The 25,940-nt window shown below is 40.1% G+C and overlaps 1 protein-coding gene across 1 annotated transcript in view; it reads right to left on the reverse strand.

Annotated features, from left to right (window-relative positions):
- Positions 1-25,940, reverse strand: part of PIKFYVE (phosphoinositide kinase, FYVE finger containing) — a 53,545-nt gene continuing 27,605 nt past the window's right edge. Inside the window, 28 exon segments of the mRNA XM_009996196.1 lie at positions 1-286; positions 1,235-1,309; positions 1,770-2,031; positions 3,321-3,449; positions 3,709-3,812; positions 4,528-4,704; positions 5,177-5,236; positions 5,823-5,987; positions 6,626-6,717; positions 7,195-7,278; positions 8,127-8,222; positions 9,343-9,463; positions 9,632-9,775; positions 10,369-10,429; positions 11,225-11,315; positions 11,686-11,840; positions 11,953-12,061; positions 13,006-13,119; positions 13,564-13,742; positions 15,102-15,273; positions 16,818-16,889; positions 18,036-18,136; positions 19,551-20,446; positions 20,656-20,931; positions 21,995-22,121; positions 22,797-22,937; positions 23,836-23,943; positions 24,544-24,618. Of these exon segments, the coding sequence (XP_009994498.1) occupies positions 171-286; positions 1,235-1,309; positions 1,770-2,031; positions 3,321-3,449; positions 3,709-3,812; positions 4,528-4,704; positions 5,177-5,236; positions 5,823-5,987; positions 6,626-6,717; positions 7,195-7,278; positions 8,127-8,222; positions 9,343-9,463; positions 9,632-9,775; positions 10,369-10,429; positions 11,225-11,315; positions 11,686-11,840; positions 11,953-12,061; positions 13,006-13,119; positions 13,564-13,742; positions 15,102-15,273; positions 16,818-16,889; positions 18,036-18,136; positions 19,551-20,446; positions 20,656-20,931; positions 21,995-22,121; positions 22,797-22,937; positions 23,836-23,943; positions 24,544-24,618 (4,302 nt within the window). The 3' untranslated portion in view covers positions 1-170.

A 25,940-nucleotide genomic window follows, 5' to 3' on the forward strand; every position in this document is an offset into this window, starting at 1 on the left:
CAAGAGAGGATTAAAGTGCAACGAGCAGATTTCACACTTCACAACATGATGCACATAAGTCAGTGTAGACATGGAACTGCAATCCTTTCACTTACTGCTGGACAGGCTACAGGAACACAGCAGCCTATAATGTCATTGTCCTCTTGTGCTTTCCCAGTATGGGCTTTATCTTAGCAATTCAGGCCCAGTCCTGTCCAATGGTCTGGCACCATCAGGAAATACTTGTCCATAGCTTCACAGAACCTGGTCCGGTAGAGTTCTGGGGAGACCACAGTTGGCATCTTCCCTAATGTGTAAGAGTCAAGAGCAATGAGAAATGGACTGGAGTATACTGCAGTACAGACAGATGTCACATGAGATTACACCACCAGACAGCACAATCATGAGGGCATACTGTACACAGAAGGGCCTGGGAACCACCAAGCATTATCAGCTGCCTCTTTTTTGTCTAATCTTTATTTTAAACATACATGAAAGAAGACAGATCAAGGTCTGGATTCCTAACACTGAATTGAGATACCTTAAATTGGAGGAATCACCTAGGCTTTGTACACTAGCCCTGTTGAGTTTCTTTTTCCCTTCTTGTGTTAACAGGTCTTTGAGGTTTTACAGCAGAGTTGCAAATCTCTCCCATGACGAATTTCACTCTATGGACATGCTCTTAACTTCTCCAGACAGCTTAGCAGTGGTATATCAAGCGTTCCACTTCCCTTCTTTTTCCAGCCCCCCTACTGACATGCAGCCAACACTAGACAATGCTGCACAAAAGATATTCTACTTTCAAAAAAGGAACTCCTCAGCTCCTAACAAAATGGGCAGTAGTTAATCGTTTGATAAGGATTCCTCCACACTGAAAGCTCAGAGTATATTCAATTTTCTGGACTCAGAACACAGCTTCTGAAACAAGGCAGTAGGTTTTTTTGCCCTGGATCTCTGTATGGATGACTAATTTTGTATGCAAGTAGTCATAACTAAAAACCAGAAAGGAACATTCTACTAAATAGATGATCTTTAATCCATTCCCAGGAATTATAGTACTTGAAGGGTCACTCATGAGGCAGATTAATGTATTAACTTTTCTGAAACTCATTATTCCTTCCCCTGTTCTGCACGACTTAATGTAGTGTTATAAATCTGCATGGTGGAGATGTTATGTCTTTATTAATACAGTTATTGGAAGTTTCCAGGTAAAGAGAAAACATAATCCAAAGCTTTGTTTTTATTCTGAACTTACCTTGTCCTCCCAAGATGCCAGTAGACTTCACCACCATTTCAAGCTTTTTGTCCCAGGTAAAAGTGCGAATATAGTCTGTTGCAATAAATAAATAAATAAATAAATAAATAAATGAATAAATAAATGAAACCACAAAGATGTCATATCTGCTATAAGCCAAGTAATGCTGTTCTAAAATGCATTTCCCTCAGAAAGCAGTAGGCTTCCATAGGCAGAAGAACTTCAGTATTCCCCCTACCAGTTGCCTCCTACTTTAACTAGAGTCAAAGTGTAGGTTAAACACCAACTTGACTGCTTGTCACTAGCTGCGAGGCTTCCTGCATATATTCTTAGTAATGCAGGTGCTAACACAAGCCCATACAAGAGCTGGAGGGAAGACTTCCTGCCTCCACTTTCAAGACACATGAGAGGAGAGGGTGGTATTCCACTGAAGACAAGCTTTCCTGACACACATCTCCCTCGTGAAGGCACAGTTCTAAGAGTATTATAAACAACTAACCCAAAAGAAAGCAAGAAAAGGGAAAAGACAACTTACCAATGATCCCAACAACCAGCTCATTGTTGGTATCATCACGACCCACCAGAAGGGAATAATCGATGATAAGGTGGCTGGAGAGAAACTGGGAATCACTGTGTATAGAAGCTCTCAGCACAGCCTTGCAATGGGAACGGATGTACAAAGGATTGTCCCGGACCATCTTCAGAAGGTTCTCATCCAGCAGGACTACATCACAGCTTTCCTTGCCTGTGTCTGTTTTAACATTTCTATTCCGGAGAGAGCCCTTCAGGTCAAAAACCTGCAAATGAAGAACAGCACTATTTTGTTCCATTGTTCTTTGAGGTTAAAGACTTCAACATACCTAACTGCAGTGTTCAAGATGGCTGCACAGCAGAGCAACTCTTTCCTTCTCTGCAGAAGGAAGACAGTTAACAAAATGTTTTTGTACTACAAAAATTAAAATTTCCTGAGTGAAGATCAGCATGTAAGCCTAAATGAAAGCGCTATCACCCTCAACAACTTTAGGCAAGTAGTTATTAATATTTATCCTAATTTAAGGGGGAAAGGGTGTCCCTATTTTTATACTATATGGCTTAAGTCAGTTTTCCAGCTAGATGCTGACAAAGTAAAGCCACTGAAGAGGGAGGTGGGTCTTGCATGAAGCACCATTTAATATCTGTTGGCAAGGCAAGAGACAGACCATTAGGTTGGAAGGATCTCTGGAGGTCTCCAGACCAATGCCCTGCTTGAAGCAGGTACTGTCAGAAAAGGTTGTTCAAGCCCTGTCAATGATACTTCAGGTCTTCAGTTCACAGTCTCTTTGGGTGTCTGCTCAAGTGCCTGACCACTCTTACGACTTCAAAAACAGACAATCAAAAAGATAACTCACATCCTTCACATCTAGAATTTCTTGAGTTCACCTCCTCCCACAAACATCCCATTTGGGGTCAGGCACTGGGAGGGATGCAAGAAAAAATTGATACTATCTAGTTTTGGAAGAGACATTTGTTTCAACTTACTTTTCAGCATCAACTCTGTATTTGAAGAGAGTTTCCTCCCAGTCATTTTAAGGTCTTCATTCTACTCCCTCATAAAGGTCACTTTTCCTTTACTAAGGGCCAGACTGAACTGCAAATCTTGTCCCACACAAGTGGTTCAGAGAGACAACAGCAGGTTCAAAACACTATTAAACTCCCCCACACAACACAGGAGATCACTGACTCCGCTGGCTAGGCTCTCCTTCTAAACAAATCAGTCTGTAATCCCTGATAGTTATTTTAAAAGCTTAGGAAAATATGAAACCTTTTTACAAATTAGTTTAGCAATGCTTTCTCTCAGACACTGGAGACACCAGGACAAATAACACTCCAAAACCTGAAGCCTGAACTCAGCTATCTGTATTCACCAATACAGGCATCAAGTTACTGAGGATCACCAACAAGGAAACAGGCACAAACTGTCACCTTTGAGCAGTGCTAGATACAAAGAGCACATGCAAAGTTGAAAGTTACCAGACACCTACTGGTAACCCTGCTCTTGCTCTCAGTCAGAACTGCACTGCAAAGAAATAGAACATTTAGTTCTTACCTGAGCCATTTTCCTGCCATAGAAAAGGTTTTCCATGACAAGCAGATCCAGCTTCTTCTCAGTGTTGTTTTGAGAATTTTTATATCCAATTCGATACACCCCAAGGATTTTGGCCAGTGCTGTGGGTTTCTGATGAAGAGACATGAGCTAAAATCTCTGGTTACAGGCAATCAGTAGTCAAATACTAGAGGTACCACTGTTCTGATTGTGCATTACAGCTTAGAAGCTCTATCAAAATTCCCACTTTTCATCTTAAGAATACATTATTAGCACAAGTCATACCCCTCCAACATTGTCTTGTACTTAAATGAAAGTGATCAATGGCAACCCTTACTAGTCTTTGAAATACAGAGCACTGCTTAAAAAGCACTTTTTTTTTTTTAAATACCTTCTGCTGAACTGCATTAATGATGTAAGTGAAGTAGTGTGGAGCAAAGTCAAGGAACGATTGGACTTCCAGACGAGGCATCTGCTTCAAGATGAATCTATCATCTGTCAACATCAGACAGATGAAAAAGGGTTACACACAGTAAATTATGTGTTCTTGGCAAGTTCTTTAGGACTGTCACACAGCTGCAGTGGCTTGAAAAAATCAAGGACTACAATTACTTTAAATTCTTAGCTCATTTCTAGAAACTTTTTTATTTCATACATCCTGAATTTCAGCCTTTCTGGATTTCAGCTTTCTAGCAAATCAGGGAGAAGAGACTGCCAAAGTTAGATTTACCTCAGATATATGGGCTTCTTATACAGACAACAGAAACATTCTACTGACCCTTTCATTCAAGACTTATTTTAATAAGGGGCCTAGAATCCACCACAGTTAAAAAAAAACATAACTCCTGTAAATCAACTATAGCATGTGGGATTGTAAGAGACACTGTCTTGTTTAATAGCAGGTTTCCTTGAATTATACTCAAGAGTTGGTTTTTCTGAAGCCTGCTTGAGAGACTACAACCCTGCTGCTCAACTGGCCTCCCTAGCTGCTGCTACTGAAAAACAGAACCACATTTTGTTCTCCTGCACATACAGAGAGACAAATCATCTGATGCTGATGACAGAACTATCTACTTGACTTTCCATTCTGAGTGGCCACTTCAGTCAGCAACCCTCTGGCTAGAGGTAATCCGAAATTAAATGACACACCAACCACTGGCATCCCCAAATAATACCCTCTAATTACAAAGGAGAAATAAGCTGTAGTTACCCTCAGTCACATAGAATGCAGCCCCAGATTTGCCACCTCGTGCCTGCCAGGGCATAGAGTGAGAAAGGGATCTGATGAAGTCCTCTTCACTGCTCCCTAGTATCACTTCCCGCATCTTGTGAAACTCGCCAGCATAATAAATCCGGCAGTAGAACTTGGCATTTGCATCTGAAAACTCTGCAAAAAGAGATCTTCCTCACTAACAGCATGCACTACTCACTGACTACATGAGATGACAGATTTTACTGATGTCTAGAAAAATACTACTGTCTAGAAGAATATTAAGAATATTAAACATCCTTCCCTCATGTCTACTCTACTTACGTTTAAAACAAAAGGATTTAAATGGAAAACTTAGAGGAAAGTCAACCCCCTACAGGTTAGCTCACAGTATATGCCATGGGAATGTGTCCAGACAAAAGATTAATTAAAAAAAAAAAAAAAAACACCAGAACCATTTCATGGGACATTTTTGCAGCAGAGAGATATTACAGTAAGTAAAAATTGCTTTGCTCTGTTCTTGATTTGTTTTACTTTCCTGCTTAATATAAAAACAAAATACTTATTAACTTCAAGATTTCCATTACGTTTACATGAAGAAAGGACTTCTGTCAGTTAAGACTTCAAGTTATTATTTACAGCTACTCACGGAGTTCTACATGGGGATTCACCAGCTGTTTCTTCTGTCCATCTCCTCCATCTACATCATCTGAAAGCATAAAGGGATCATTCAGTCAGGGTTGTTCATTATTACTGAGAAAACCATGTGAGGTACTACTTGTAAATTCACATTACAAGAAAAGTATTTCCTTTTTTCAAAAATACAGATAAAACTATACATATGGAATTAGAGATACAGCTATAATAGTATGACATAAAATAAGCATGCTAGAAGGGCACTGCTGTTTGTGGGACACCCAAGTACAAGCTTCCTCTTAATTCTCTCTTCATTCATCTTCCATAAACTAAAACAATGAAAACTAAACAGGAAGCAAGGAAGAGACTGAGCTACTTAGTTAGAGTCAACTCAATCCAAAGCCATTCAAACCCAGACAATTCAATGTCTCTACAGTTAGCAGGGTTGGAAAGACCCTATTTCCCTTCTCATAAAGCACAGCAGTGTCTTTAGGAGAAACCTACTTTTGATACTAAAAGAATTAATTTTCAATGCATGCTTAGAAATCTTGGACTGTTGAAAAAGTATGGGCAGGAGTGCATTCTGGGTTCCATAAGTATGAATGAGACTTGGGAGAAGTAACAGTTCAAGAAAGAAAATGGACTCAACAGTCTTGTACCTTGAGGTTCTGCTCCTTGGTTTTCTGCTCCCTCTTTGCCCATCTGTCCAACCTGGTAGTAGGCACTGTCAGCACCACGCAAGGTCTCTTTCTTCTGGGAAGATAGGTCTGGGCTCTTTCCTCCCGTGCCACGGAAGAAAGACAAAACACCAGATGGTTTCTTTGCTACAGTGAAAAGGAATAAAGAAGTTGGCCTTGTCATTTCCCAGGCAGTTTAATAAAAATATTAGTCACATGAGCATTCTCCATTCATTTTCCTAACTGAATTATGTCATTCAACTGTAACTCATTTGCTATTTTTCAGGCAACCAAGGTTCATCAGGTTAGCCGATTTAGTGTTCTGAGTAATATTTTGGAAACATTTGAAAACACAGACCAAGTGTGAGTGTCTGTGACATAATAAGAACTTCACTTCCCCATTTCAAAATATTTTAATTTCCATCTTTTTACAGAAGGCAATGCCAAAATATGTCAGAACATCTTGTGGGCATCATACCCCATTGAACGGTCTAGACTCAAGGTCAAACTCAAGGTCCACTACATGACAACATATTAAATCAGGACTGATAACCTGATCTCATAAGAATCAGAGAAAACCATCACGGACACAGACATTAAAAAAAAGCCCCACACCAAAAAAACCTAAACCTTCCACACCATGCTCTACATCAAGTTAACCCTGAGACTAGTCACATTTTCAACTCCCTAACTTAACCTAGGTTCTAGCTCTTGTGAAAGTTAAGCAGACTGAAGTCTAAACTGAGATTAGCATCACGGATATGATGTTGGAAAAACGGTCTTACGCTGCTCAGTTTCTGCACTGCGATTTGATGGACCCACATTAGCCTCAGGCAGGCGGACAGGACTACTGCTTTTTGGTTTGCTGTCTGACATGCTGAAAGGAGAAAGAAAAAAAATTCATAAGGTCAAAAAACATTGCAACTTGAGACACTGTTACTTTACTCCTGTACATTTCTTTCTCCTGCATGCCTAAAACTAAGTACTGCTAAGGAAATAGGATACAGTCTGAAGTTAGAATGGTGTGGGACTTCCAAAGCCGCCTTCCTCCACCTCCCTGAGAAAAACATCTCAGGGCTCCACAGCACCAGTTCATCCATCACCACAGAAAGGTAAGCAGACCCGGTAATCTCCTACCACAAGCAATGGATCAGGTGACGGAGTCAGCACAACCCTCAGCATGAAATGGAAACTCAGATACTGCAAGTATGTGTCAGTTACATGGAACGTGTGACATTCCATCAAAAAGCAGAGATCCTAACAGAGATGTATTCTGACAATTCTTCCAAATTCTTGTTTTGGCTTATTCACTACAGTCATCGTGCCTTGCTTCTATGTAGTTACTGCATATAACCTGTTCGGTTGCAGTCCTTCTTCAGAACTGTTCTTCAGAGATGCTTTAGACAAATCATCCAGAGCATTTCTGTACTCCTTGCAACTGAAGGGGAAAGGAAAAGAAAAAATTAACAAGAGTCAGCCATTCTCTGGGAGACTCTGTGACACCACCCCAAAGAGTCAGTTCAGAGACAACCACAGGAAACAAAAACACATAGTAGAAAAACCTCTCAATCTTTCTTTCTTACAGTTAGAACTTGGATCCCTTAGAACAGAAACTACTCCAGATCATACTGCAGGAAAAAAGCCCCCTTGTTTTTCCCTCTCCCACAGTTTAAGAACACACTTCCTTAAAAGTCTGCTGCTTTGTGACATGAAAACCCTAAGATTTACTGAAGCAGCTGGTCTGGAGAACTGAGTAGTAGCAAAAGCTGCTAGAAGCAAAGGCAGGCAGGGGACAGACTGCAGTATGAACACCTAACTCTTGTTCCCTAGTCCAGTTGCACTTCTGCCAGGCTAGTGAGCTGAGCAAAATGCAGTTGCATTTTTTTTTCTACAATATCACATTACAGGGAACACTACACAGCTAATTTCTTTTTTCTGTACCAGCGTTCAGCAAGAAAAGCCAAAAAAAACAGTTGGAACTTGCAAAACCTACTTTCCATATGTCAGCAGTAAAAGGAGAGAACTTAATAAGTTTAATAATAATTTTGTATATAATAATAATAACTATTAAAAGAATAATAAATAACATTGGATAATGTTAAAATAAATTAGAAATTAGTAACAGATATTTAATAATAATTGTAATAAGCTCTGGCAGAAACTCTCAACACAGCTGAGTGAAGAAATTCTGTCATGTTTGTTCCCTACAATTAGGATTTAAATATTCCTCTCACAGCAAAGCTGCAAAAGTAATGTGTCAGGTGAACAGCAAAATCACACCAGTACCTCAGAGCAAAAGCTATGATGGAGCTTGGCTCTTTCTCGCAGACAGCAATAGGTACACGTTCATGCTCATACATTAGGTAGTGCTTATCTGGGTCACTAAATGAACACAACAGAGAAACTGTTAGCAGATCATAAAAGTTTGTGGAAAGAAAAGGTTAAGTTTTGACCAAAACTCAGATCTCATCACTGCACTCCCAGGCACAAGCCACAAGTCTCAGCATGGAACCAAAGATCCCCAGATCAGCTTCTCCCAGTAGATACTTCCATAGCTATGTGGTTAAATCTACATGGTAAAGTGTTAGGGCAATTATCACTTCAAGCAAGCTGATTTTATCAGAAAACCAGCTTCAAGTTAGAGTAGGAGTCTGTTTAGCAGCCAATGTCTCTAGGCACTAAAACCTTCTTTGTTTTGACTGTCCTGCAGCACAGCTTGCAGAATGAAGTTACAGGATAAACCTGGACTCTTTTCTGAACAAGCAGTTTAGCACAGAATATTCTCCAAAGCTTCCTGGGTTTCTCTAAGATTTTCTCTCGCTGATCTGTAAGGCACAGTGATTTAACTTTGATCTCATTAGCCCACAGCTTCCACTACTACCCTGGGGGTAGGATTCTGAAGTTAAACTCCAGCTGCCAAATGTTAGGTTCACATCAAACAAGAAACACTACAAAGCACACAGACCAAGTAGCCAAAAGACTTTCCAGCCTGCCCATTTTCACATGAGAAGGGGACTTGAGAGCACATGCAGTAGCCATTGAACCTGACCTACACCCAGACAATGCCAATTTGAGTCCAACCCTTGGAAGAGGTCTGGAAGCAAAAACAAGAGGCAAGCATACAGCTTTAGTAAGTTTCAGTAAGGAAGGACATTTCTGCTCCCTCCCTGCAGCCATCAAAGTTAGAAGGCACCTTTCTCTCCCTCTCCTCCACTCTTTTTCCTCCCCCACAAGAGCTGGGAGGAGGCATGCCTGCTAGGAGGAGGAGAAACTGATCATGTGTGTAAACAAGGGGTGATCACTAAGAAGAAAAGGAGGAACCTGCTAAAACCTAAAAGGGACACAGAAAACTTCTTGCCTTGAGGAAGTTCTATAGCTTATTCAGAGACAAACCCAAATAAAGACTTAAATTATATACTGAGCAAAGGAAGCATGCACGGCTCTGTTTGCAATTCAACTGGGTTGCTAATTTTGTAAACCATTTATATTATACAGTACTTACAAGGGAAATGGGATGGGGTTATAGTTGTTTCCAGGTAATAAGTTAGCCAAAATAGCTTTCATAGTAGACTTCTCCTTCACCTGGCTGTCTGTAGATCCCAGTGAGTGTCCATCAAACACATCTGGAAGAGAGGGAAGTTAAGTCTGCATCACAGTATCAAACTTCAAGCTGTAAATTCAGAAGGAAGGTTGCAGATCAGAGTTAACAGATTTGCCATTTTCTAAATGTATCTCACATACTCACCACAAATGAGCAAGAAAAAGAACACAAGATCACAACTGAACTGTACCTTCTGAGCTGCTTGTTGTATCCTGCTCAGACAGCGTGCTGGCACCAGTGATATGCTCTGATACAACCTCTGGAGGGCTGGGCAACTGAAGATGGGTGGAACCTGTGGAGCTCTGACTTGATAAAGTAGTCAGAAAACGATCCTCTGAAAGGACAAGCACAGTTAAGGACAGAAAAAAGCATTTAACGTGACTGCCAGAAGTGACATTCCCTGTTCCCAGACTAAGCTATCACCAATATCTACTTTCAAGAAGTTTCTAAGTAGAAAGCAGGTAAGGACACCCAGAGCAAAGGAATGGGCAAGCTGACCAATGTGTCACAACTTCCAGCAGTTGCATGCACTTGTACTACTTACCTTCAGTTCCCACAAACTCTGTTTGCCTCACAGGTAAGAGGTCGCAGCACACAAACCCACTTCACAGAAGAGGAGAGACATTCCCCAAATTTGATTTAGATATTCACTTATTTAGAAAGCCTCTGAAAGTTTTTAAACTCAAGTTCAAAGGAAAACTCTTGTTAGCCAATTTAGTAACATTGGCAATTCAGCTTCAGATTAGAAGCAGACTTTGCTTTTTATAACAGTAATCTAGAAATTGGCCTATTCCCATCTGACAGAATGGGAATTCACAGTTCCTCTAAGTTATCAAATTTGATAAAGACTCCCATATTATGTCAGAGAGAGGGTTACAGCAAGCTGCTTTTGGTAGCTTAAGAAAAATAAATTATTAAACAACAGACCTTTCTCTCCATTTTGCAGTCCTGGAGAAACATTGCGTGGGGAAGCGTCTATACTGCTGATCTAGGCAGAATAACAAAAGACCAATATCAATACCAAGCTATTTATAGCTCTTATCACTTCCTCTATGGAAGATTCCTGGAAAAGAAGATTATCACAACAGAGCACTTCCACCCACTGCACTGTCACTGTAACTGCCACCACATGAAAAAGGCAACAGCAACCCAGCTTCACAAAGGTGCTTATGATTGTTATCATCTCTATATTCCACTTTCAAGACTATGCTCTTCCTTTATATAAACCTACTTGCTGCTAGATGAAGGTTGAGTGTGTTTTTGTATCTAACAAATATGCTAAGTGGAAAGGATGCAGCAGAGCAAACCCAGAGTCTCTTGGGGTTCCCCAGTCAGAGCTATTGGGAATTCAGCCTCTCTGTATGATGCTTATATCACACTGCCTTGCAGTCTGGACTTTCTCAGAATACCAGCTCTCTAAAGGGCAGTTGTTCAGAATGCTGTCAACTGTACCTGTAGAGAGAGCTCTCAAAGCAGCAGTCCAAAAATCATTTATACACTCAGGCATTTCCCATAGTACAGCTCTCTGTTGTCAGTATTTGGACTACAAAAACACCACAAAAAAATAAATCAAATCCTATTCAGACTTGTCTTCTGTGTAATATGGCCTTTAGGTCACATCTTTAGGAAAAAATACTTATACTTACATGCAGGAAAAGCTTTTACAGATGAAAACTACATGATGCAGTGAAACAAGTTAATTAAGTGAACTGAAGTCAGTCTTAAGATTATTGTGTTGTCCCAGAAGAAATGTTTAAAGTGGCTTCTAGCCTGCTACTCATACCTTGCTTTCTTCACCTTGCCTCAGTCTCCCAGGACTGGGTGGAACCGATGGACGTTTTCTCCCTTTCTCTTGTTGGAAGAGATCCTGCAATCTTAAAAACAAAACAAACTAAACCACAAAAAGAACTGGAAGAAAAATTATCAAAAGATACAGTTATAGGCACTAACTGCAGAAGGCACAAGTTGCAGAACTTCTCCATACTGGAATATACCCAGGCACATCTTTACTGCAAGCTGAGATGTTTGCTAACATGTGCCAAAGCTATGTTTCAAATAGCTAAAACCAGAACATTTTCCTCACCTCTGAGGTTATTTTGCTCAGTTACTTCCCTATGGTTCCCTTTTTCACCTTTATTCACATGACACCACCTCCTCTCAGATTCAAGTTGTGCAAGAACCTCCTCTCTACTACAACCATGACAGTATTATTGTTGTTTATTATTCCAACATCTGTCCTCTTACCTGTTATTCCAGGCTTGTAGCATCTCACAGAGTCCTTGCTTTTTAGCTATCAGAGAGTCAAAAACAGATTGCAGCTGTTGAGGTGCGTCTAATGATGATGAAAGCAGCCTTGCTTGGATTTTCTCAGTCCAGTTTTGAAACTCCCCCTCTTCCATCTGCCAAAAGACAAACTGTCAGTCTTCTGCACCCAGAGATGACACCAGATCTGAGTGGCTTTTCCAAACACTTTGCAGCCTATGGTCTGCTGATGCAGAAATAGTCCATTACCTCCTTTTGGGCAAAGAGGTCTTCCATCTTCTCTTCTCTTGTTTTACTGAAAGTATCTGTCTTCAGAGAAGCAAGACGATCATCAACAGCAAGATATACCTGTGACACTCTGTCAAGAGGGACGGAAAGAGTTAAGCTGTGACTACCTGGAATATTTTCAACATTCTTTAATAGCAGTCTGAATGCGTTTAAGAACACAAAAGATGATAGATGACAGTCTTCTCCACAGTAGGCTGCCCCACTGGATTTAGAGGGTAATTTATTCCTACATTTAGAAGGTGTCTATGCTTACAGTAATTTACCTTAGACTACAAGCAGGTACCAGACTGTCTGGTGTTATCACATTCAATAGCTAACACAGGCAATGTGTTTTACACACCAGAGAGTTTAGTTGCCGTATGACCAATACAATGAAAACAGATCTGTTTGGGCAACAGATTTGAGCAATGCCTTTGCAGTTTTTTATGGGCTGAAGGCAGTATTTAAACCTGGTCAGATCTTCCAAAAAGGAATGTTAGGGTATGGGTACGAAGTGTTACCTGTAATTTTTAGAGCCATCTAGGACCACTTCTTCTGTTCTCTTTTTAGTATTGGAGGAAAGAATTAGAAATACTTCAGCTGTGCTTGAGAAGGCATTTTCTAAGAAAAGGCAGCACTTCAGACACCAGCTGACAGTCAACCTTTCAATGGCTACTTGGCAAAATCATTCAGAAAAATGCTATATCACTCACAGATCACACTGCACTCACAGTGCAACATTCAGGGATGGAGAGCACAAGAATCTTAGTTTCTACTGGCCATGTTTAAGCTGAATTGCCACCAGATGAAAAAGTGAGAGAGCAGTACAGACCAAGCAGGTAAAGGTAATGAAGATTCCAATATCATGCCTCCTTTAGAAGCATATGCACATATGATTATGTTTAAGAATATTACTTTTCAATTAATTATTGACCAAGTCTTATCTATACTAGCAGAAACAGCTTTGTATTCTGCTAATAAAACCCAAGATACAAATAAGCTGAGGAAGGCATTACAAAAAAAAAAAAAGCTTACTTTTGAGAGAAATCCTTGAGATCCTGCAAAATAGTTATCTTGGATGGAGCCTGCCGTTTGATGTAGATCTTGGGGAGTGGGACACATACTTCAAGTAGCCGGATTGGAGAGTAGCTGAAAATGCAATACAACAGTTATTAACAAAACTCGTCGCACACAGTGGGTTTGTAACCACCGCCAACATGTCCAGGGCTTCAGTTACTTTTAATCGCAATAACAATCTGGGCATTTATCTCCAAAGCAAGAAGTAAAAACACAGATCATGTTCCAAAACCAAAATTCTGGAAGTTTTTGAGATTAAGCAGGGAAAAGTGTTTCTCTTCTGCATCATGACCTAGAGCCTTCCATTGTCAGGAACACTGTTCACCCCATTCAGAACAGTGATGGCACACACCAAGGCCGCTGCAAGCCAGCACACAACCCTCCACTTGTGGTCATAGTGCAGTTATGCTATCCCCTGCTGTGCTCCAAGTGAGCGACAGACCTGATGAATTCTTATTGGAGCTACATGCTTCACACAGTATTAGAGAGAAGGAATGTTTTAGGAATAGACCTCACCTGAAAGAAGCCACCATCTGATTATAGGAAAAATACTGGTGATAGTCATGGTGAATGGAATGACCACAAGGCTCTGCATTGGCCCTTCTAGTGTACTGGTGCCCATAGAATCTCAGCTCAAGGTATTTTGCAAAAGACATAGACCAAGAGTCATTGGAAAGGGGAACAACTGGTGTCACCTGGAAGATGGAAAGTCATATTACCATCCTTCAACCAAAATTAAGGACAGGATAACCTAGACAACAATCAAGTCTTTCTAGTGCCAGAAGCACCCACAACCCTGGAACATACTAAACAAAAACAAAAACAGCATTTATGCAAAGCAAAAGCCCACACACAATCATGATAAATCAGATAAACAGCAACTGCTAATTGATGATGACAAGTGCTAAGTTAGGGGAGGGGAAACATATCCTTGACAGAAGCTTATATAGGGGATGCTATTTTTCTGCAGAGGCATTTGCAGCGACCCAGTCAGCAGCAGTTTCATCATATACTTTTTCCCTAGTGATTCTTCAGCTACTAATAAATTGTTATTGTTCTGCAGTGTATTTCAACTTCAGCAGTGCTTGCAAGCTTAGAGTAGCCACTGCTTTATATGTACTTAATAGCCACAAACATGTTAGTATTTACATGATGACACAGAAATAAAAGGTTGTAGAACAGGTGTACACACAGCAGCATAGGGCTTGCCTTCAGCCATTACATTAACTCCCTCCAGGTATCTTTAAATCCAACACCCATGTTTTAAGCCAGCGTAAGTAGGTCAGCTGAGTCATCCACATGGGTAATTGCAATGTTTTGTGTGTGTATCAATCTCTTTAAATTAAAAGTTTTATTCTCATCTTTTTGAAGGTTCTTAAGTTTTAGAATGTTTAGTTAAGGATGAGTATCCAGTTGGTAATATTTTCTTAACTAAATTACAGAGCAAGTTTCAGATAACATACAGTCTTTCTAACTTGTGTTTTTTCAAAGCAATTTATCGTTTCTCTAATGAAGATACCCTTTATTTCTAACAACAGCTGAAACCATTCTATGATTCTATGACTACTAAAAGAAGTCTAGACATCACACAACGCAGGCTGTCCAGCCCATAGCAGTTCAAAGAACACAAAGTGATTTTAGCCAGCTACTAAGCCAGTAGGTCTCAGTGTTTGCCCTTCCCCTTACACACATTCTTTTGATACTCGTACTGATTCACTGCAGAGAAGGGACCATACTCTTCACCTCTAAGTGGGCAACTCCATTTTTAACATGTGCCAGAAACTAGTTTCCAGTTGTATATCACCTCCACTTAAACCTGTCCTCTCAGAGCCAGCTTTGATGCTTTCCAATGTGACTATCTCACACAAGATGTTTCACCCTTAACAGTCCTAACTCTATAGGAGGAATTTAAAAATACTTGAGAACATCTATCACTAATATGTTTTTTGCTAGTTTAGCCATAGCTCCAGGGATGAATACTTTCTCAAACATGCTGCTCTTCTGTACAAGGCCAGGCTATTGAAATAGCAATATTCTTAAATCCACATCCTTACCTGTTTGCACAGTCTACACCAGGAGTAAGTGAGAATGGTGTGCTGGTATCCAGGGACTGGGGAGTCCAACTCCTTTAACACAATTTGCACACAGCCTTGCCCATGAACAAAACGACGAATGTGGTGCACCATTGGTGTTTCACAGAACATGCTGGGGCATTGGTAGGAAGGCCTTGTAGGGAGAAATGGAAACACATAATCATATGCTAGGAACTGTTGAAGAACTGATTCAATATATCTAATGTGCCTTTAATATCATGGTACTATTTATCTTCACTGTCAAAATTCCCTAAGCCTTTAGTGAAGGCTGTTTCTACAGAGTGAATTGTACTCATTTAAAAATAGCAGTGACTGGATACTAGCTGCCTTCATAATATTTCCACCATTAATCCCTTTCTACCAACATATTCCATATAGTCCACAAAATATTAATCAAGAACCTAGAAGTGCCTGGTTCGAAATTAGAAGACCACTTTGGCACTGTAATGAGGACAAAGGCTACTATGGACAAAGATGTGCCAAAAAACCTTCAAAATTGTGATGTTTAATTTCCTGAAGAAACATCAGCAAAATAGTGCCATATAATTTCTTTGAAGAGAAAAAGCCTTTGTTTGGACAGGTGTCTTTTAAGTCAGGGAAGAGAAACTGACATCAGAAAAATAAAAGATTAATTGTTTAGGTACAAAAGTGAAATAGGGAATTCTTCAAAAACAGACCAGGCCTAAAAAGCCCAGATCCTCCCTGCTCATATGAAAAAAAAAAAAAATTAATTACTGAGATTACGGAGATTGAGAAGCATTCACTTTAGCACATGCTACCAGAGTCAGCAGGGAGAAACAAGAACTTAGAAGCAGGCAGCAAAGCTCTTTCTCAATCAGCACAAATACTTCTTGCTCTAGATAAGGCTAAGCATTAAGAGCATGTGGCTACTGCAAGGGGCAAGGGAGAAAACAAAGTAATCTTGTCTTATAAGAAGCCAAAGGCAACCTATCCAGCCTCTCAGTCTGCTGAAAGTCTGCAAGGGGTTCTTGCAGTACTGATTATTACTGAAATGTAACAACTTGCATCTCTGTCAGATGAAATAAATTACACAGTATTTTGCCAGGGCTAAAAGTGTTCTGGACTATTCACATCAGCCACCTTGCAACATGATAAAGCCTTATTCTGAGATGTTCACATAATACTAAAAGAGTGTTTTTTTTTCCAGAATTTGTATGGAAGTACAAAATAGGAACCTCAGAATACAGTGATCAGTACAGTGGGCTTGGCTTGAAAAACAGTCATTAAGAATATATATTCAGACTCTTAAACTAGGTCCTTAGAGCCCTAACCACTAGAAGAAAGGGCTAAGTGAATACATTTGTTTTTATGAACTTGTCTTTTTTTGTAAACTGTTTCACTTCCTCCTTAAAGGAATTAAGAGGCAAACAGCCAAAGTGAGAAAGCAGTGGATGTAGTTCCTTGTAAGAAGCAAGCATGAGTAAGTGAATTCTTAAATCCAGTTCCTGTTTCAATAAAGCATTAAAGTAAAACCAAGGGAGTAACAGATTTAAGTGGTAAGCTTAACTAGAACACAAAAGGCTCTGCAGACTTGCATGCTACTCTCTTAAGTGCATAGGAAGTAGAGCCTACGAAGAGGGCAGCAAGTCAACTCCACAGAGCTATCAAAAGTTTTTGTTTTGTTCAGAAAGGGATTTACAGTAAGTTTCTCCTCACCTGAAGCAGTACCGCTCCAGAAAAATCCCTAGAGTCAGGTCATTTTTCCCATAGAACTCCATGGTCACAATCCTAAAGCAGAGTGGAAAAAAAAGCTATAGAGGAGGATGTTGCCACTGTTAGCTGCGCAATGGCCTCTAGGTGCATAGATTTGCTCCCACTGCTGGCTTGTTTTCAGCGCTGTATACTTCCACAGAGCTTTTATCCTCTTGACTACCATTCCTACATCCCAGATGTCAAGTTTGCCAATAACAAGATCAGAGTCCTACTAGAGCAACTTTAAACTTTACATTTGAAAGTTTAATACGATTCAACTGCATGTCTGAGTATCATGTTCATGAATATCTAGATACAGAAGTCTAAACAGCATGAAGACTCAAACACTAACACTTAAGCAGTTACAAAAAGGTTATATATCCTTCGCATGTGAAAAAAGCCTTAAGAAAACCTTATTCTTCTAGATTTAAGAACAACTTTTATTTCCTCAGAACCTGAGGTGACCAAGACACTAAAATGCATAAATAAGTATCAGTCAATTGTTTCTAATATCAGTAATGCCATTCTCTTATTGTTGCTATTAGTGAGCTTATCTCCTTCTTTGATTAATTTCTAAACTTTTACAGGAACTGTATACTTTTTCCTGTAAGAGAGCCATCTCTATATTTTCACCTGAGCTACATGATGAACAAGACCTGTCCTGTTTAGTAGAGCTAAAAGTGCATAATAAATCGCACAAAATTAACAAATTACAGCTCCCTAAGCTGGAAATACAGTTCAAGCTCCTAACACTGCTGACTATAATATGAGAAAGATAGTAATATTAAAATGCAACTCTAAGATAATACAATTTAGAAGTACTCTGAAGTTCTCTCGAGGCTTACTTTTGGGCTTGGACATTCTTCTGTGTTTATGTACACTAATTCTTCCCCACAAGAATGCATGCAGTGCCCTCTCCACACATACAAAGGATTAACTAAAGCATTTGATTTTAGGCTGGGCTTTTTCATTCATGCCCTGAGGATTATACAGCCTATGGCATACTGCTCTGGATCCACCTGTCTAGGCAAGAGTAAATTTTAGCAACAATTCCTGTTACAGGACGGACACAACCTACCAAGGAGTCCTCAAAGAAATACTGCTATGAGGTAAGCACTGACTTTGATTTGAGAATTAAAAAAAAAAACAACTATGCAAGCTGTAGAGGACCAGTTTTCATACCAGGGGCTAACACAGGCACTTGGAGCATTGCTGGACTGAGCAGAAGAGCTACTGAAGAGAACACAAAGCCTTTGATGGTTTACTGGACTCAGGCAATCCACCTGGTAGAGAGAAAATAACTCATTTACTGATTACAGACACCTCCATCCACACACAATTCTGACAATAAACTTCTACTCTAGTAGTTTTGTTTACAAACTAGAATCTGATTGCTGCTTTTTTACAAAAATTAACCTTGCACTATCTGTGAGCTTCAGGCAGACTTCTAACATGTATAATTGCTAACTGCTGTTTTTTGGACAGCATAAATAACATGCATAATGAAAACAACTATACACATGCATTTCTGTGAAAAGAAAGCCAAGAGGAACAGAAAACAAAGGCCCCAAGACAATCATCCACTGTCTCCAAAGCACTGTACAGCTTAGGACTCCTTGGAGTCAAACTTCTGCCAATATATTATACCTCAATTACTCTTTCAAGCTATAGAAAGACTTCTAACTTTCTGTTCTCTGTGAAGAGATTGACCATACTGATGCTGGAATTGAGCTATTTCCTCTTCCATGCCTCACAGAACTATGTTGTTGCCAAATATTTCTCTTTGCTCACTGAATAAGTTTAAAATACCATCAATCAGTTTGATCCAGAGCAAGGACTAGTCTTACAGTTTGTAAGTTTATGGCATGTGAAGCTATGCAGATTTATATTTAAGCACCAATTAAAAAGTGACTTCTGCTTATGAACTTGGGTGCTAATTGACTCAGTGACCAAAATGTCTGAATATTTCAAGAGGTCAGTTCTGCTTCTCTTGTTCATAGACTTTTTTCCTAAACAGATCCAGTTAAAGGAAGTGCCAAGATACCCTTCCCCAGGTACAAGTTAGTTTTCTTCAAGGCAGCTTTCTAAAAAATTAAATATTTTGATTACAAGGACATACAGCCTCGCTTTGAAATTTCAAAGATTCACCCCTTTCCACTATGAGGGTCTCACATTTCTTCAGATAACCCAAACTTGTACAAACAAATACTTTAATGTAATTACTGCTGTTTCCATCAAGCCATTTGAAGATGAAAATACTACAATTCTAGAATCACCAATAAAGTAGCAAGGAAGCTCAGCTTCAGAAACAACTTAATACATTTTTTTCCCCTCTTCGCATACTCATTTTCAGAAATCAGACAGGAGTATCTAAGCTGAAAAGGCAATGTAACACATTGATTCTTGTTGACTTTGTGCATTTCTCAGAAAGAAGAGTCTTACAACGTCTTTCCTTCTCAGGGAAATTTTGCAGTCTTTTTCTGCTTTCTTACATCCACACAGTCCCTGGTTATACTGACTTATTTAAGTGCGCAGAGCATTGTGATCTAAAATGCAGTTTTGACCCACTCAAAATAAATAAGAAAAAACACCAACCCCAACTCCAGTTTAACATTTAATATGAAACACTACACCTCCTGCATCATCAGGAGAAACTGATGTAACCTGGGTTTTCAGTAACATAGCTTTGAATCTTACCTTATGAGACCATGAGGATTCACTCTGAGACAGTCCCTTCTCATCCTCTTCAGTTTTGGACCCAGTTCTTCCAGTAGGAACACTAGACACTTCCTTACTTTGGGCAAAGGGATCTATGCTTTTCTGTAGTATCCTCCCTCCTCTAGCCCGATAGTCAGCCAGCATTCTGGCTAAGCTCTGGCTATCACCAAGGTGTTCTGCTATTCTAGTATTAACCAACTCATGAGAAGGTAAGATTTGGATAGCCTTGGCTTGGATACTCCCATTCATCCCTTGTAGTCCAGACAGATCCCGCAGTAATTGTCTCTTCCTTCTGCTCTCCAACTCCTTGTATTCCTTATTGAGGAGAGGAGACCAATAAACTTGCTCAGGGAAGTATTCCCGGGCAGGGCACCTCATGCCTTTTTCAGTCAAAAGAAAAGGCTCACGGAACATCATTACAGGAGAAATACAAAGAATGACATCTTTCAACTCCTGCTTAAATGCTGCAGAGTAAGTTTTGAGACGATCCTCAGAAGAAGTTACCTCTTCTGTGACATATAAACCAGTGTCATCCTGGAGAGGGTCTCTGAAGACTCTCATCTGACTCTTGGACTCTTGCAGATCATCTGCCTGTTGAAGAGGCTCTAGTGCCTGGCTGTCCAGAGTGACCAGGTGCTGGTCCATGCCATGGAGGGGCAGTAGGGATGTTTCAGGTATTGCAGGAGGTACAGAGTTGAACACTGGAAATGGTGACTCTGCTTTGTGGTACTCTTGCTGTTTCAAGGATGCCATTTCCAGTTGACTGTTCTCTTTGTCAGCTCTCTCAAATAAACCTCTCTGTTCAAGCAAGCCAACCTCACTCAGAGATTACAGGCAGCTTTTCAGAGGATAGTTCAATGTCTCTGACTGCTGTGCTGAAATCCTCTCCATTGAAGAGATTCTCCTGTTCATTTTCATCCCCTGTCTCCTCAATAAGGGAGTGAAAGGAGGTGTTTTTGGTCAGAGTAGGGGGCATGGCAAACTCATCCATAAGAAAAGAGATTTCCAGCTGGGAATGATAAGCCACACAGACCATGAAGATCAGGCTTTTCAGAGGATAGTTCAATGTCTCTGACTGCTGTGCTGAAATCCTCTCCATTGAAGAGATTCTCCTGTTCATTTTCATCCCCTGTCTCCTCAATAAGGGAGTGAAAGGAGGTGTTTTTGGTCAGAGTAGGGGGCATGGCAAACTCATCCATAAGAAAAGAGATTTCCAGCTGGGAATGATAAGCCACACAGACCATGAAGATCAGGATCTCCTTCACACGAGCCAGCTCATACTCTGCAGCACCACACAACTTGATAGTGCAACCCAGGTGCTGAGGACACCCTTCAAAAAACATCAGGGTTTTTGTCTGTTCTAGAAGAAAAAAATAAAAACAGAAACACACAAGTTAGGATTACAACTATAGTCAACCTTCACACAATTAAGAGACCGTAACAAAGACTAAGTGCAATTAACACTGGTAGCAAAAGCCAGCTTCAGAAATTCACATCACTGTACTCAAATAACTTATTTTTGCAAGCAAAACAGTAATTTGCTATAAAACCTTTCCTGTTTTGTAAAGCAAGCAATCATAAAGCCCAAGTGAAGGCTACATGGAACATGTTGACCTAAACAGGTTATTCTAAGATCCCTATAGGCCCTGCAGTACTGAAGCAAAAGCAAAAATAGCCTCCCAGGCATAGCTGCTCATATTGACAAGGCAAAAGCCTAAAAGATTTTGAGTGCAATTTAAAGGCTGGAAAGAGGCATAGGGAAGTGGAAAGAAAGAGATGCACTGGCTGCATTGCCATAAAGATTTGCATCAACAGCATTTATGTGTACCAGCACCACTGCTAACCAGTCAAGCAGAACTTCTTTCTTCTTCCTTTGCAGACTTCCACTGCCTAAAGTAAGTTACAGAGAAAAATGGAACCTGATTTCTCAAAAAGTACACAATGACTGGACAAGGGGCATTGTGCATAAATACAATCAGAATTTGTCTTGCTGCAAATGTTAAGTTTGGGTCAGACTACCCTTTGAGGTCCCTTCCAACCCAGGCTGCTCTATGATCTTCTGTATCTATATAGAAAAAAATCTTTATGCTGAGGATGCTTCAGCAACTGAGCAAGGTACCCAGAAAGGCTATGAAACATCCATTCTGGAATATTTTCAACAGTTGGCTGACAAAGCCCTGAGAAATCTAAGACTGCATTGACATTAATCCTTGCTGTTTTGAACAGGAGGTTGGACTAGACAAAATCCAGGCTGGTTGGAAGAGAAAAAACAGTTTGAAGGAACAAATCAGCCTAATTAAAATCTATTGTGTCTCATCTTAATTGATCACACAAGACACTCCACAGTTCATATTTACTTAAGCTGAGTAAAGCATTTATCCTTTCACACACACACAAACTAAAACACATCAAGCTTTACTCACCACTGGGCAACTGAAACACTTGCATATAAAACTTATGACAGGTTCCCAAACGCGGTTTGGTCAACAGTTGATCCATTGACATCACCAAGTCTCCCTGGGTCATTCGACTTACTCGGTCTAACACTTGCTATAAAAAAGGAAAGAACAGTAAGATTCCACAGTGCAAAGAAGACACTAGCATCCTTAGCTTGCTCTTTAAAAAAAACAACAAAAACAGTCAGCATGATTCAGCAAACCTCTCACTGAGATGCAAACTTTGGGTTAAATCCAGTCACAAATACACCCACAATATACAAGAATCTTAGAAAAGCAGTTGGTTAAATATTTCTGGTGAGAGGCAAGACTGTGCCCTTCCTTGGGGCTATCTGGATCTGTTCCAAGTGAAAAAAGTCCCAGGAGGTACAGTGCACCCAGCAGAGTGCTGGCTATCAGGAGATCAGCCAACTCCTAGAGCCACTCTGCTTGTCTGTCTGCACTCTGGCTCACAATGTACAGAGAAGGTCTCTGGAGAACACTAAGGACCCACCCATGGAGGCTTTGTTACAAACCAGAGTCAGAGTTAACTGGAACCAAGACAAGGTCCAAGGTACCAAGCAAGGTCACCGAAGAGTAGCTGTGAAAGGCTTATTAAAACTAACTCAGTAGGTCTGCCTGTCTTGCCTTCTTGGAAAAGCAGTACCATTAAAAAAAAGCCAGGGTGGTTGTTACATGAGAAAGTAACTCTCTGCTTTGGCCAGGGAGTTGCTACAAAAAGAAATCATAGAGATCCACCACAACGCCCAGTCTGACAAGAAATGCTCACCGGCTTGACATTGATGACCAGAGTGATACCATGTTCTAAGAGCATGTCCTGGGCAATTCGGGACACAGTCTTCTCAACAAGGACCAAATTAGGCCTGACATCAACTATCCGCTGTACATAGTTCTTCAAGAACTCCCTTTCCTGCAGACAGGAACAAAGCATAGCAGTTAACTACTGCAAACTCATCTGAGAAGACACTTAAATGCTTAGTATTACTTTCTCCCTCGTTTCTATACTGACCTTTCCTATAAAATGGGGAAGCCAGTTAACCAGAAAGCTCAACAGCAGCTAATTGTGCACATTTCCCCACCCTATTAGCACAACACCCAGTTTATCTGTAATTTCTTACATGCACTAGCTGCTCGTGAGGATGTAGCCCAATGACAGCCTCAAGTAAGAGACTTGCTGCAGAATCCCAACACATATACACACACCTTATATTCTTACATGGAAAAAGGCTTTAGGTCTGAAAGGTTCTATAACTAGATAATCCTAAACCAAAGCTGTTTGTAGTATCATGTTTGTGGACTTCAGATACATGGTAATGTTGAGTGCTGGCACTCAGAGGACAAGTTTGTCACTTCATTAGGTTGGTTGCTGTCCCATTTTATCAAGCCTGAAAAGAAATGGCATAGGTGCAACCTAACCCTCCTCTACACTAACTTTTCTACTATTTCTTCACACACCTAAACCATATCCAGCTCTGACCTTCTGAAATATATGTTCCTTACACAGTGTATCATGAAAAACAAAACGTTTCCTAAAAATGCTGCATTTAATTGGGAAGATCATAAGATTGCTCTTAGTACATGTAACTTGATGACAAAAACCCTCAGCACAAGACTACAAGTTTGTATTGTACTTAATGGCAGCAGATTTCTTAGCTAGCTACTAGAAGAGTAAACTTTTCTGTCCTATGCAATCCCACTCACTGAACTCCACCTTTCACACTGAAAAAATCAGATGTGCACAGATCATCATTTTGCTTGAATCACTAGACCTCAGACAATCTTAACCAGGAACAAGAGCATGCTCTCACCTGAAGTACTATTGGGTCTATGCAGGTAAACTTCGTTTCTTCTCGATAGAGATACTCAATTGAACACTTCAGCAGAAGAATTTTGGGATTTTTTAAGCAAGAGTTCATCTAAGAAAGACACAAAAATAGTTAAAATACAAACAACCAGAAGTGAAAAAGCACACAAGAAAAAAAAATTTCCCATTATTAGTTGTTTCTTTTCCTCAGCTATCTCCTCCCTGCAGACACATTCTTCCTTCTTACAAAAGTGTTACCAGAATTTCACTGCTACTGCCCAGTCGAAGTGCAACACTAAAGGCTTCTATAATCACCTCCAAGAGCCCCAAAGTCTTGATACACTTCGGAGCCTCAATCTAGATCACTCCTATCTTGACTTCCTGCCTTACTTAGAGGCTCACTTTAGCATTGTCATTAATCAGAACTACAAATGCCTTTTTCTGGCTACAACTTGCAGTAATTATTTGATGCCTTCTGGGGTAGTAGAGGTGGAAAGGATGCTTTCCACACATGCATGAAGAAAGCTTATTCCCTGTAGAATCTCTTGGCTTGGAAAATAATGCTTTAAAAGCTATTCATGTTTAGGGTCTCAAATGGAAGAAAGCTTGCAAACCTCTTGAGTGGTGAGAGAAGTTTCACAACACTAAAACAAAGTCATAGCACACTCAGCATGCACTACAGTCAGCACTTGATTAATCAGGCCTGCATTACCTTCTTGTGTGCAACATTCTTAGTGCAAACAAATCCATTCACCACCATGGAGTCAAATCTCTTTCCACCAGGGATCTAATAAACCAAAGAACATTTTTAGAATTGCCATACACTCCCATAATTAACTTCTAATGCAATAAACGTAGTATATAGAATACCTATTGCAGCTGATGTGCAAGCTTCAGCTATACCCTCATTTATCAGATCAAAGATCAGATACAGTCATGCTGGACACAGAAATCTCTTCCTTTAAAGTCTGGCATACTAAGAACAACATGAAAACAAGTAGCAAGTTCCAGGATCTCTATGCCCCCTCAACAGATACATTGTTAAACTGGGTACAATCTCAAAGATAATAAGGGAATGGGGAGCATATATCTTTGCACATGCCACTTCCACTAACAACAAATAAGTTTTAAGGAAATCAAGGAGAATTTAAAAAAAAAAAAAGAAAAAAGAAAATAAATCAAACCTCTCTCTACTATTTGAACATATCAAACGCTTCATTGATGTAGCTGCAGTCAGAACCAATCACAGGAGTAAAAAAAACAACATGAAATATGTTTCTGAATAACACATTTCAGGGGATATTTCTGTTACCATCAAGAGAACACAGAAGACAGCTATGAAGAGCTTTCACCTCTGAACATCTGCTCTTTGAACTGGAGTATCAGGAGAGGCAGCAACAACTGATGCTCCCTGAAGAGATGCCACAGAGCTATCACCAGAGCTGTTAGGCTCTGCTCGTATCTTACATGGCTTCCAAACAAAAGAGGCCTCCTGAGGTGAATTTTGCCCAGAAAAAAAAAAAAAAAAAAAAAAAGGACCAGGTCTTTGATCCTCAGTCACACTAACTCGTTGGATGTTAGTTTCACACCAGCCTCTCAAAAGAAACTCTGCATGCCACAACTCCAGCCTGACAGTTTGAGAATGTCAACACTGGGTCATCTGGCAGAACTGGATGTACCATCCCATAACAATTAAGTTTTCCTCTTGAAGAAAGTCATTGTACTTGGCATGGGAGGAGTTCAAGCCTTCATAATGAATAGTTACAGAGCAATGGATTGCTACGAAGAGTCCTGCAAGCTACTTATCCAGAATTCAGTAAATCTCCAATCCAAGCACAAAACAAGCAAAAACCAAAAAAGGAAGTAAGTTATTACAGAGGTGTTGCTCTTTGCTACTTTGGACAGCCTACAGTCTGCAAAAAGATGTCAGCTCCAGGGCATTAAAACACCTTTCACAGGACACAAAGTTCCTTCTGCATAACTTCTTCTAAAACCTCACCTTATCCAAAGGCCATGCTGGCCAACTACACCACTAAATATGCTGGGGGCAGTGGGAAGGGGACTCTTCTCTTCAAACAGTGGCTGCTGTCATCAACTGCATTCTTCTGT

Source organism: Chaetura pelagica, unplaced genomic scaffold, assembly GCF_000747805.2.
Source record: "Chaetura pelagica isolate M959 unplaced genomic scaffold, ChaPel_1.0 scaffold3, whole genome shotgun sequence".
In the NCBI taxonomy this organism is placed as follows: Eukaryota; Metazoa; Chordata; class Aves; order Apodiformes; family Apodidae; genus Chaetura; species Chaetura pelagica.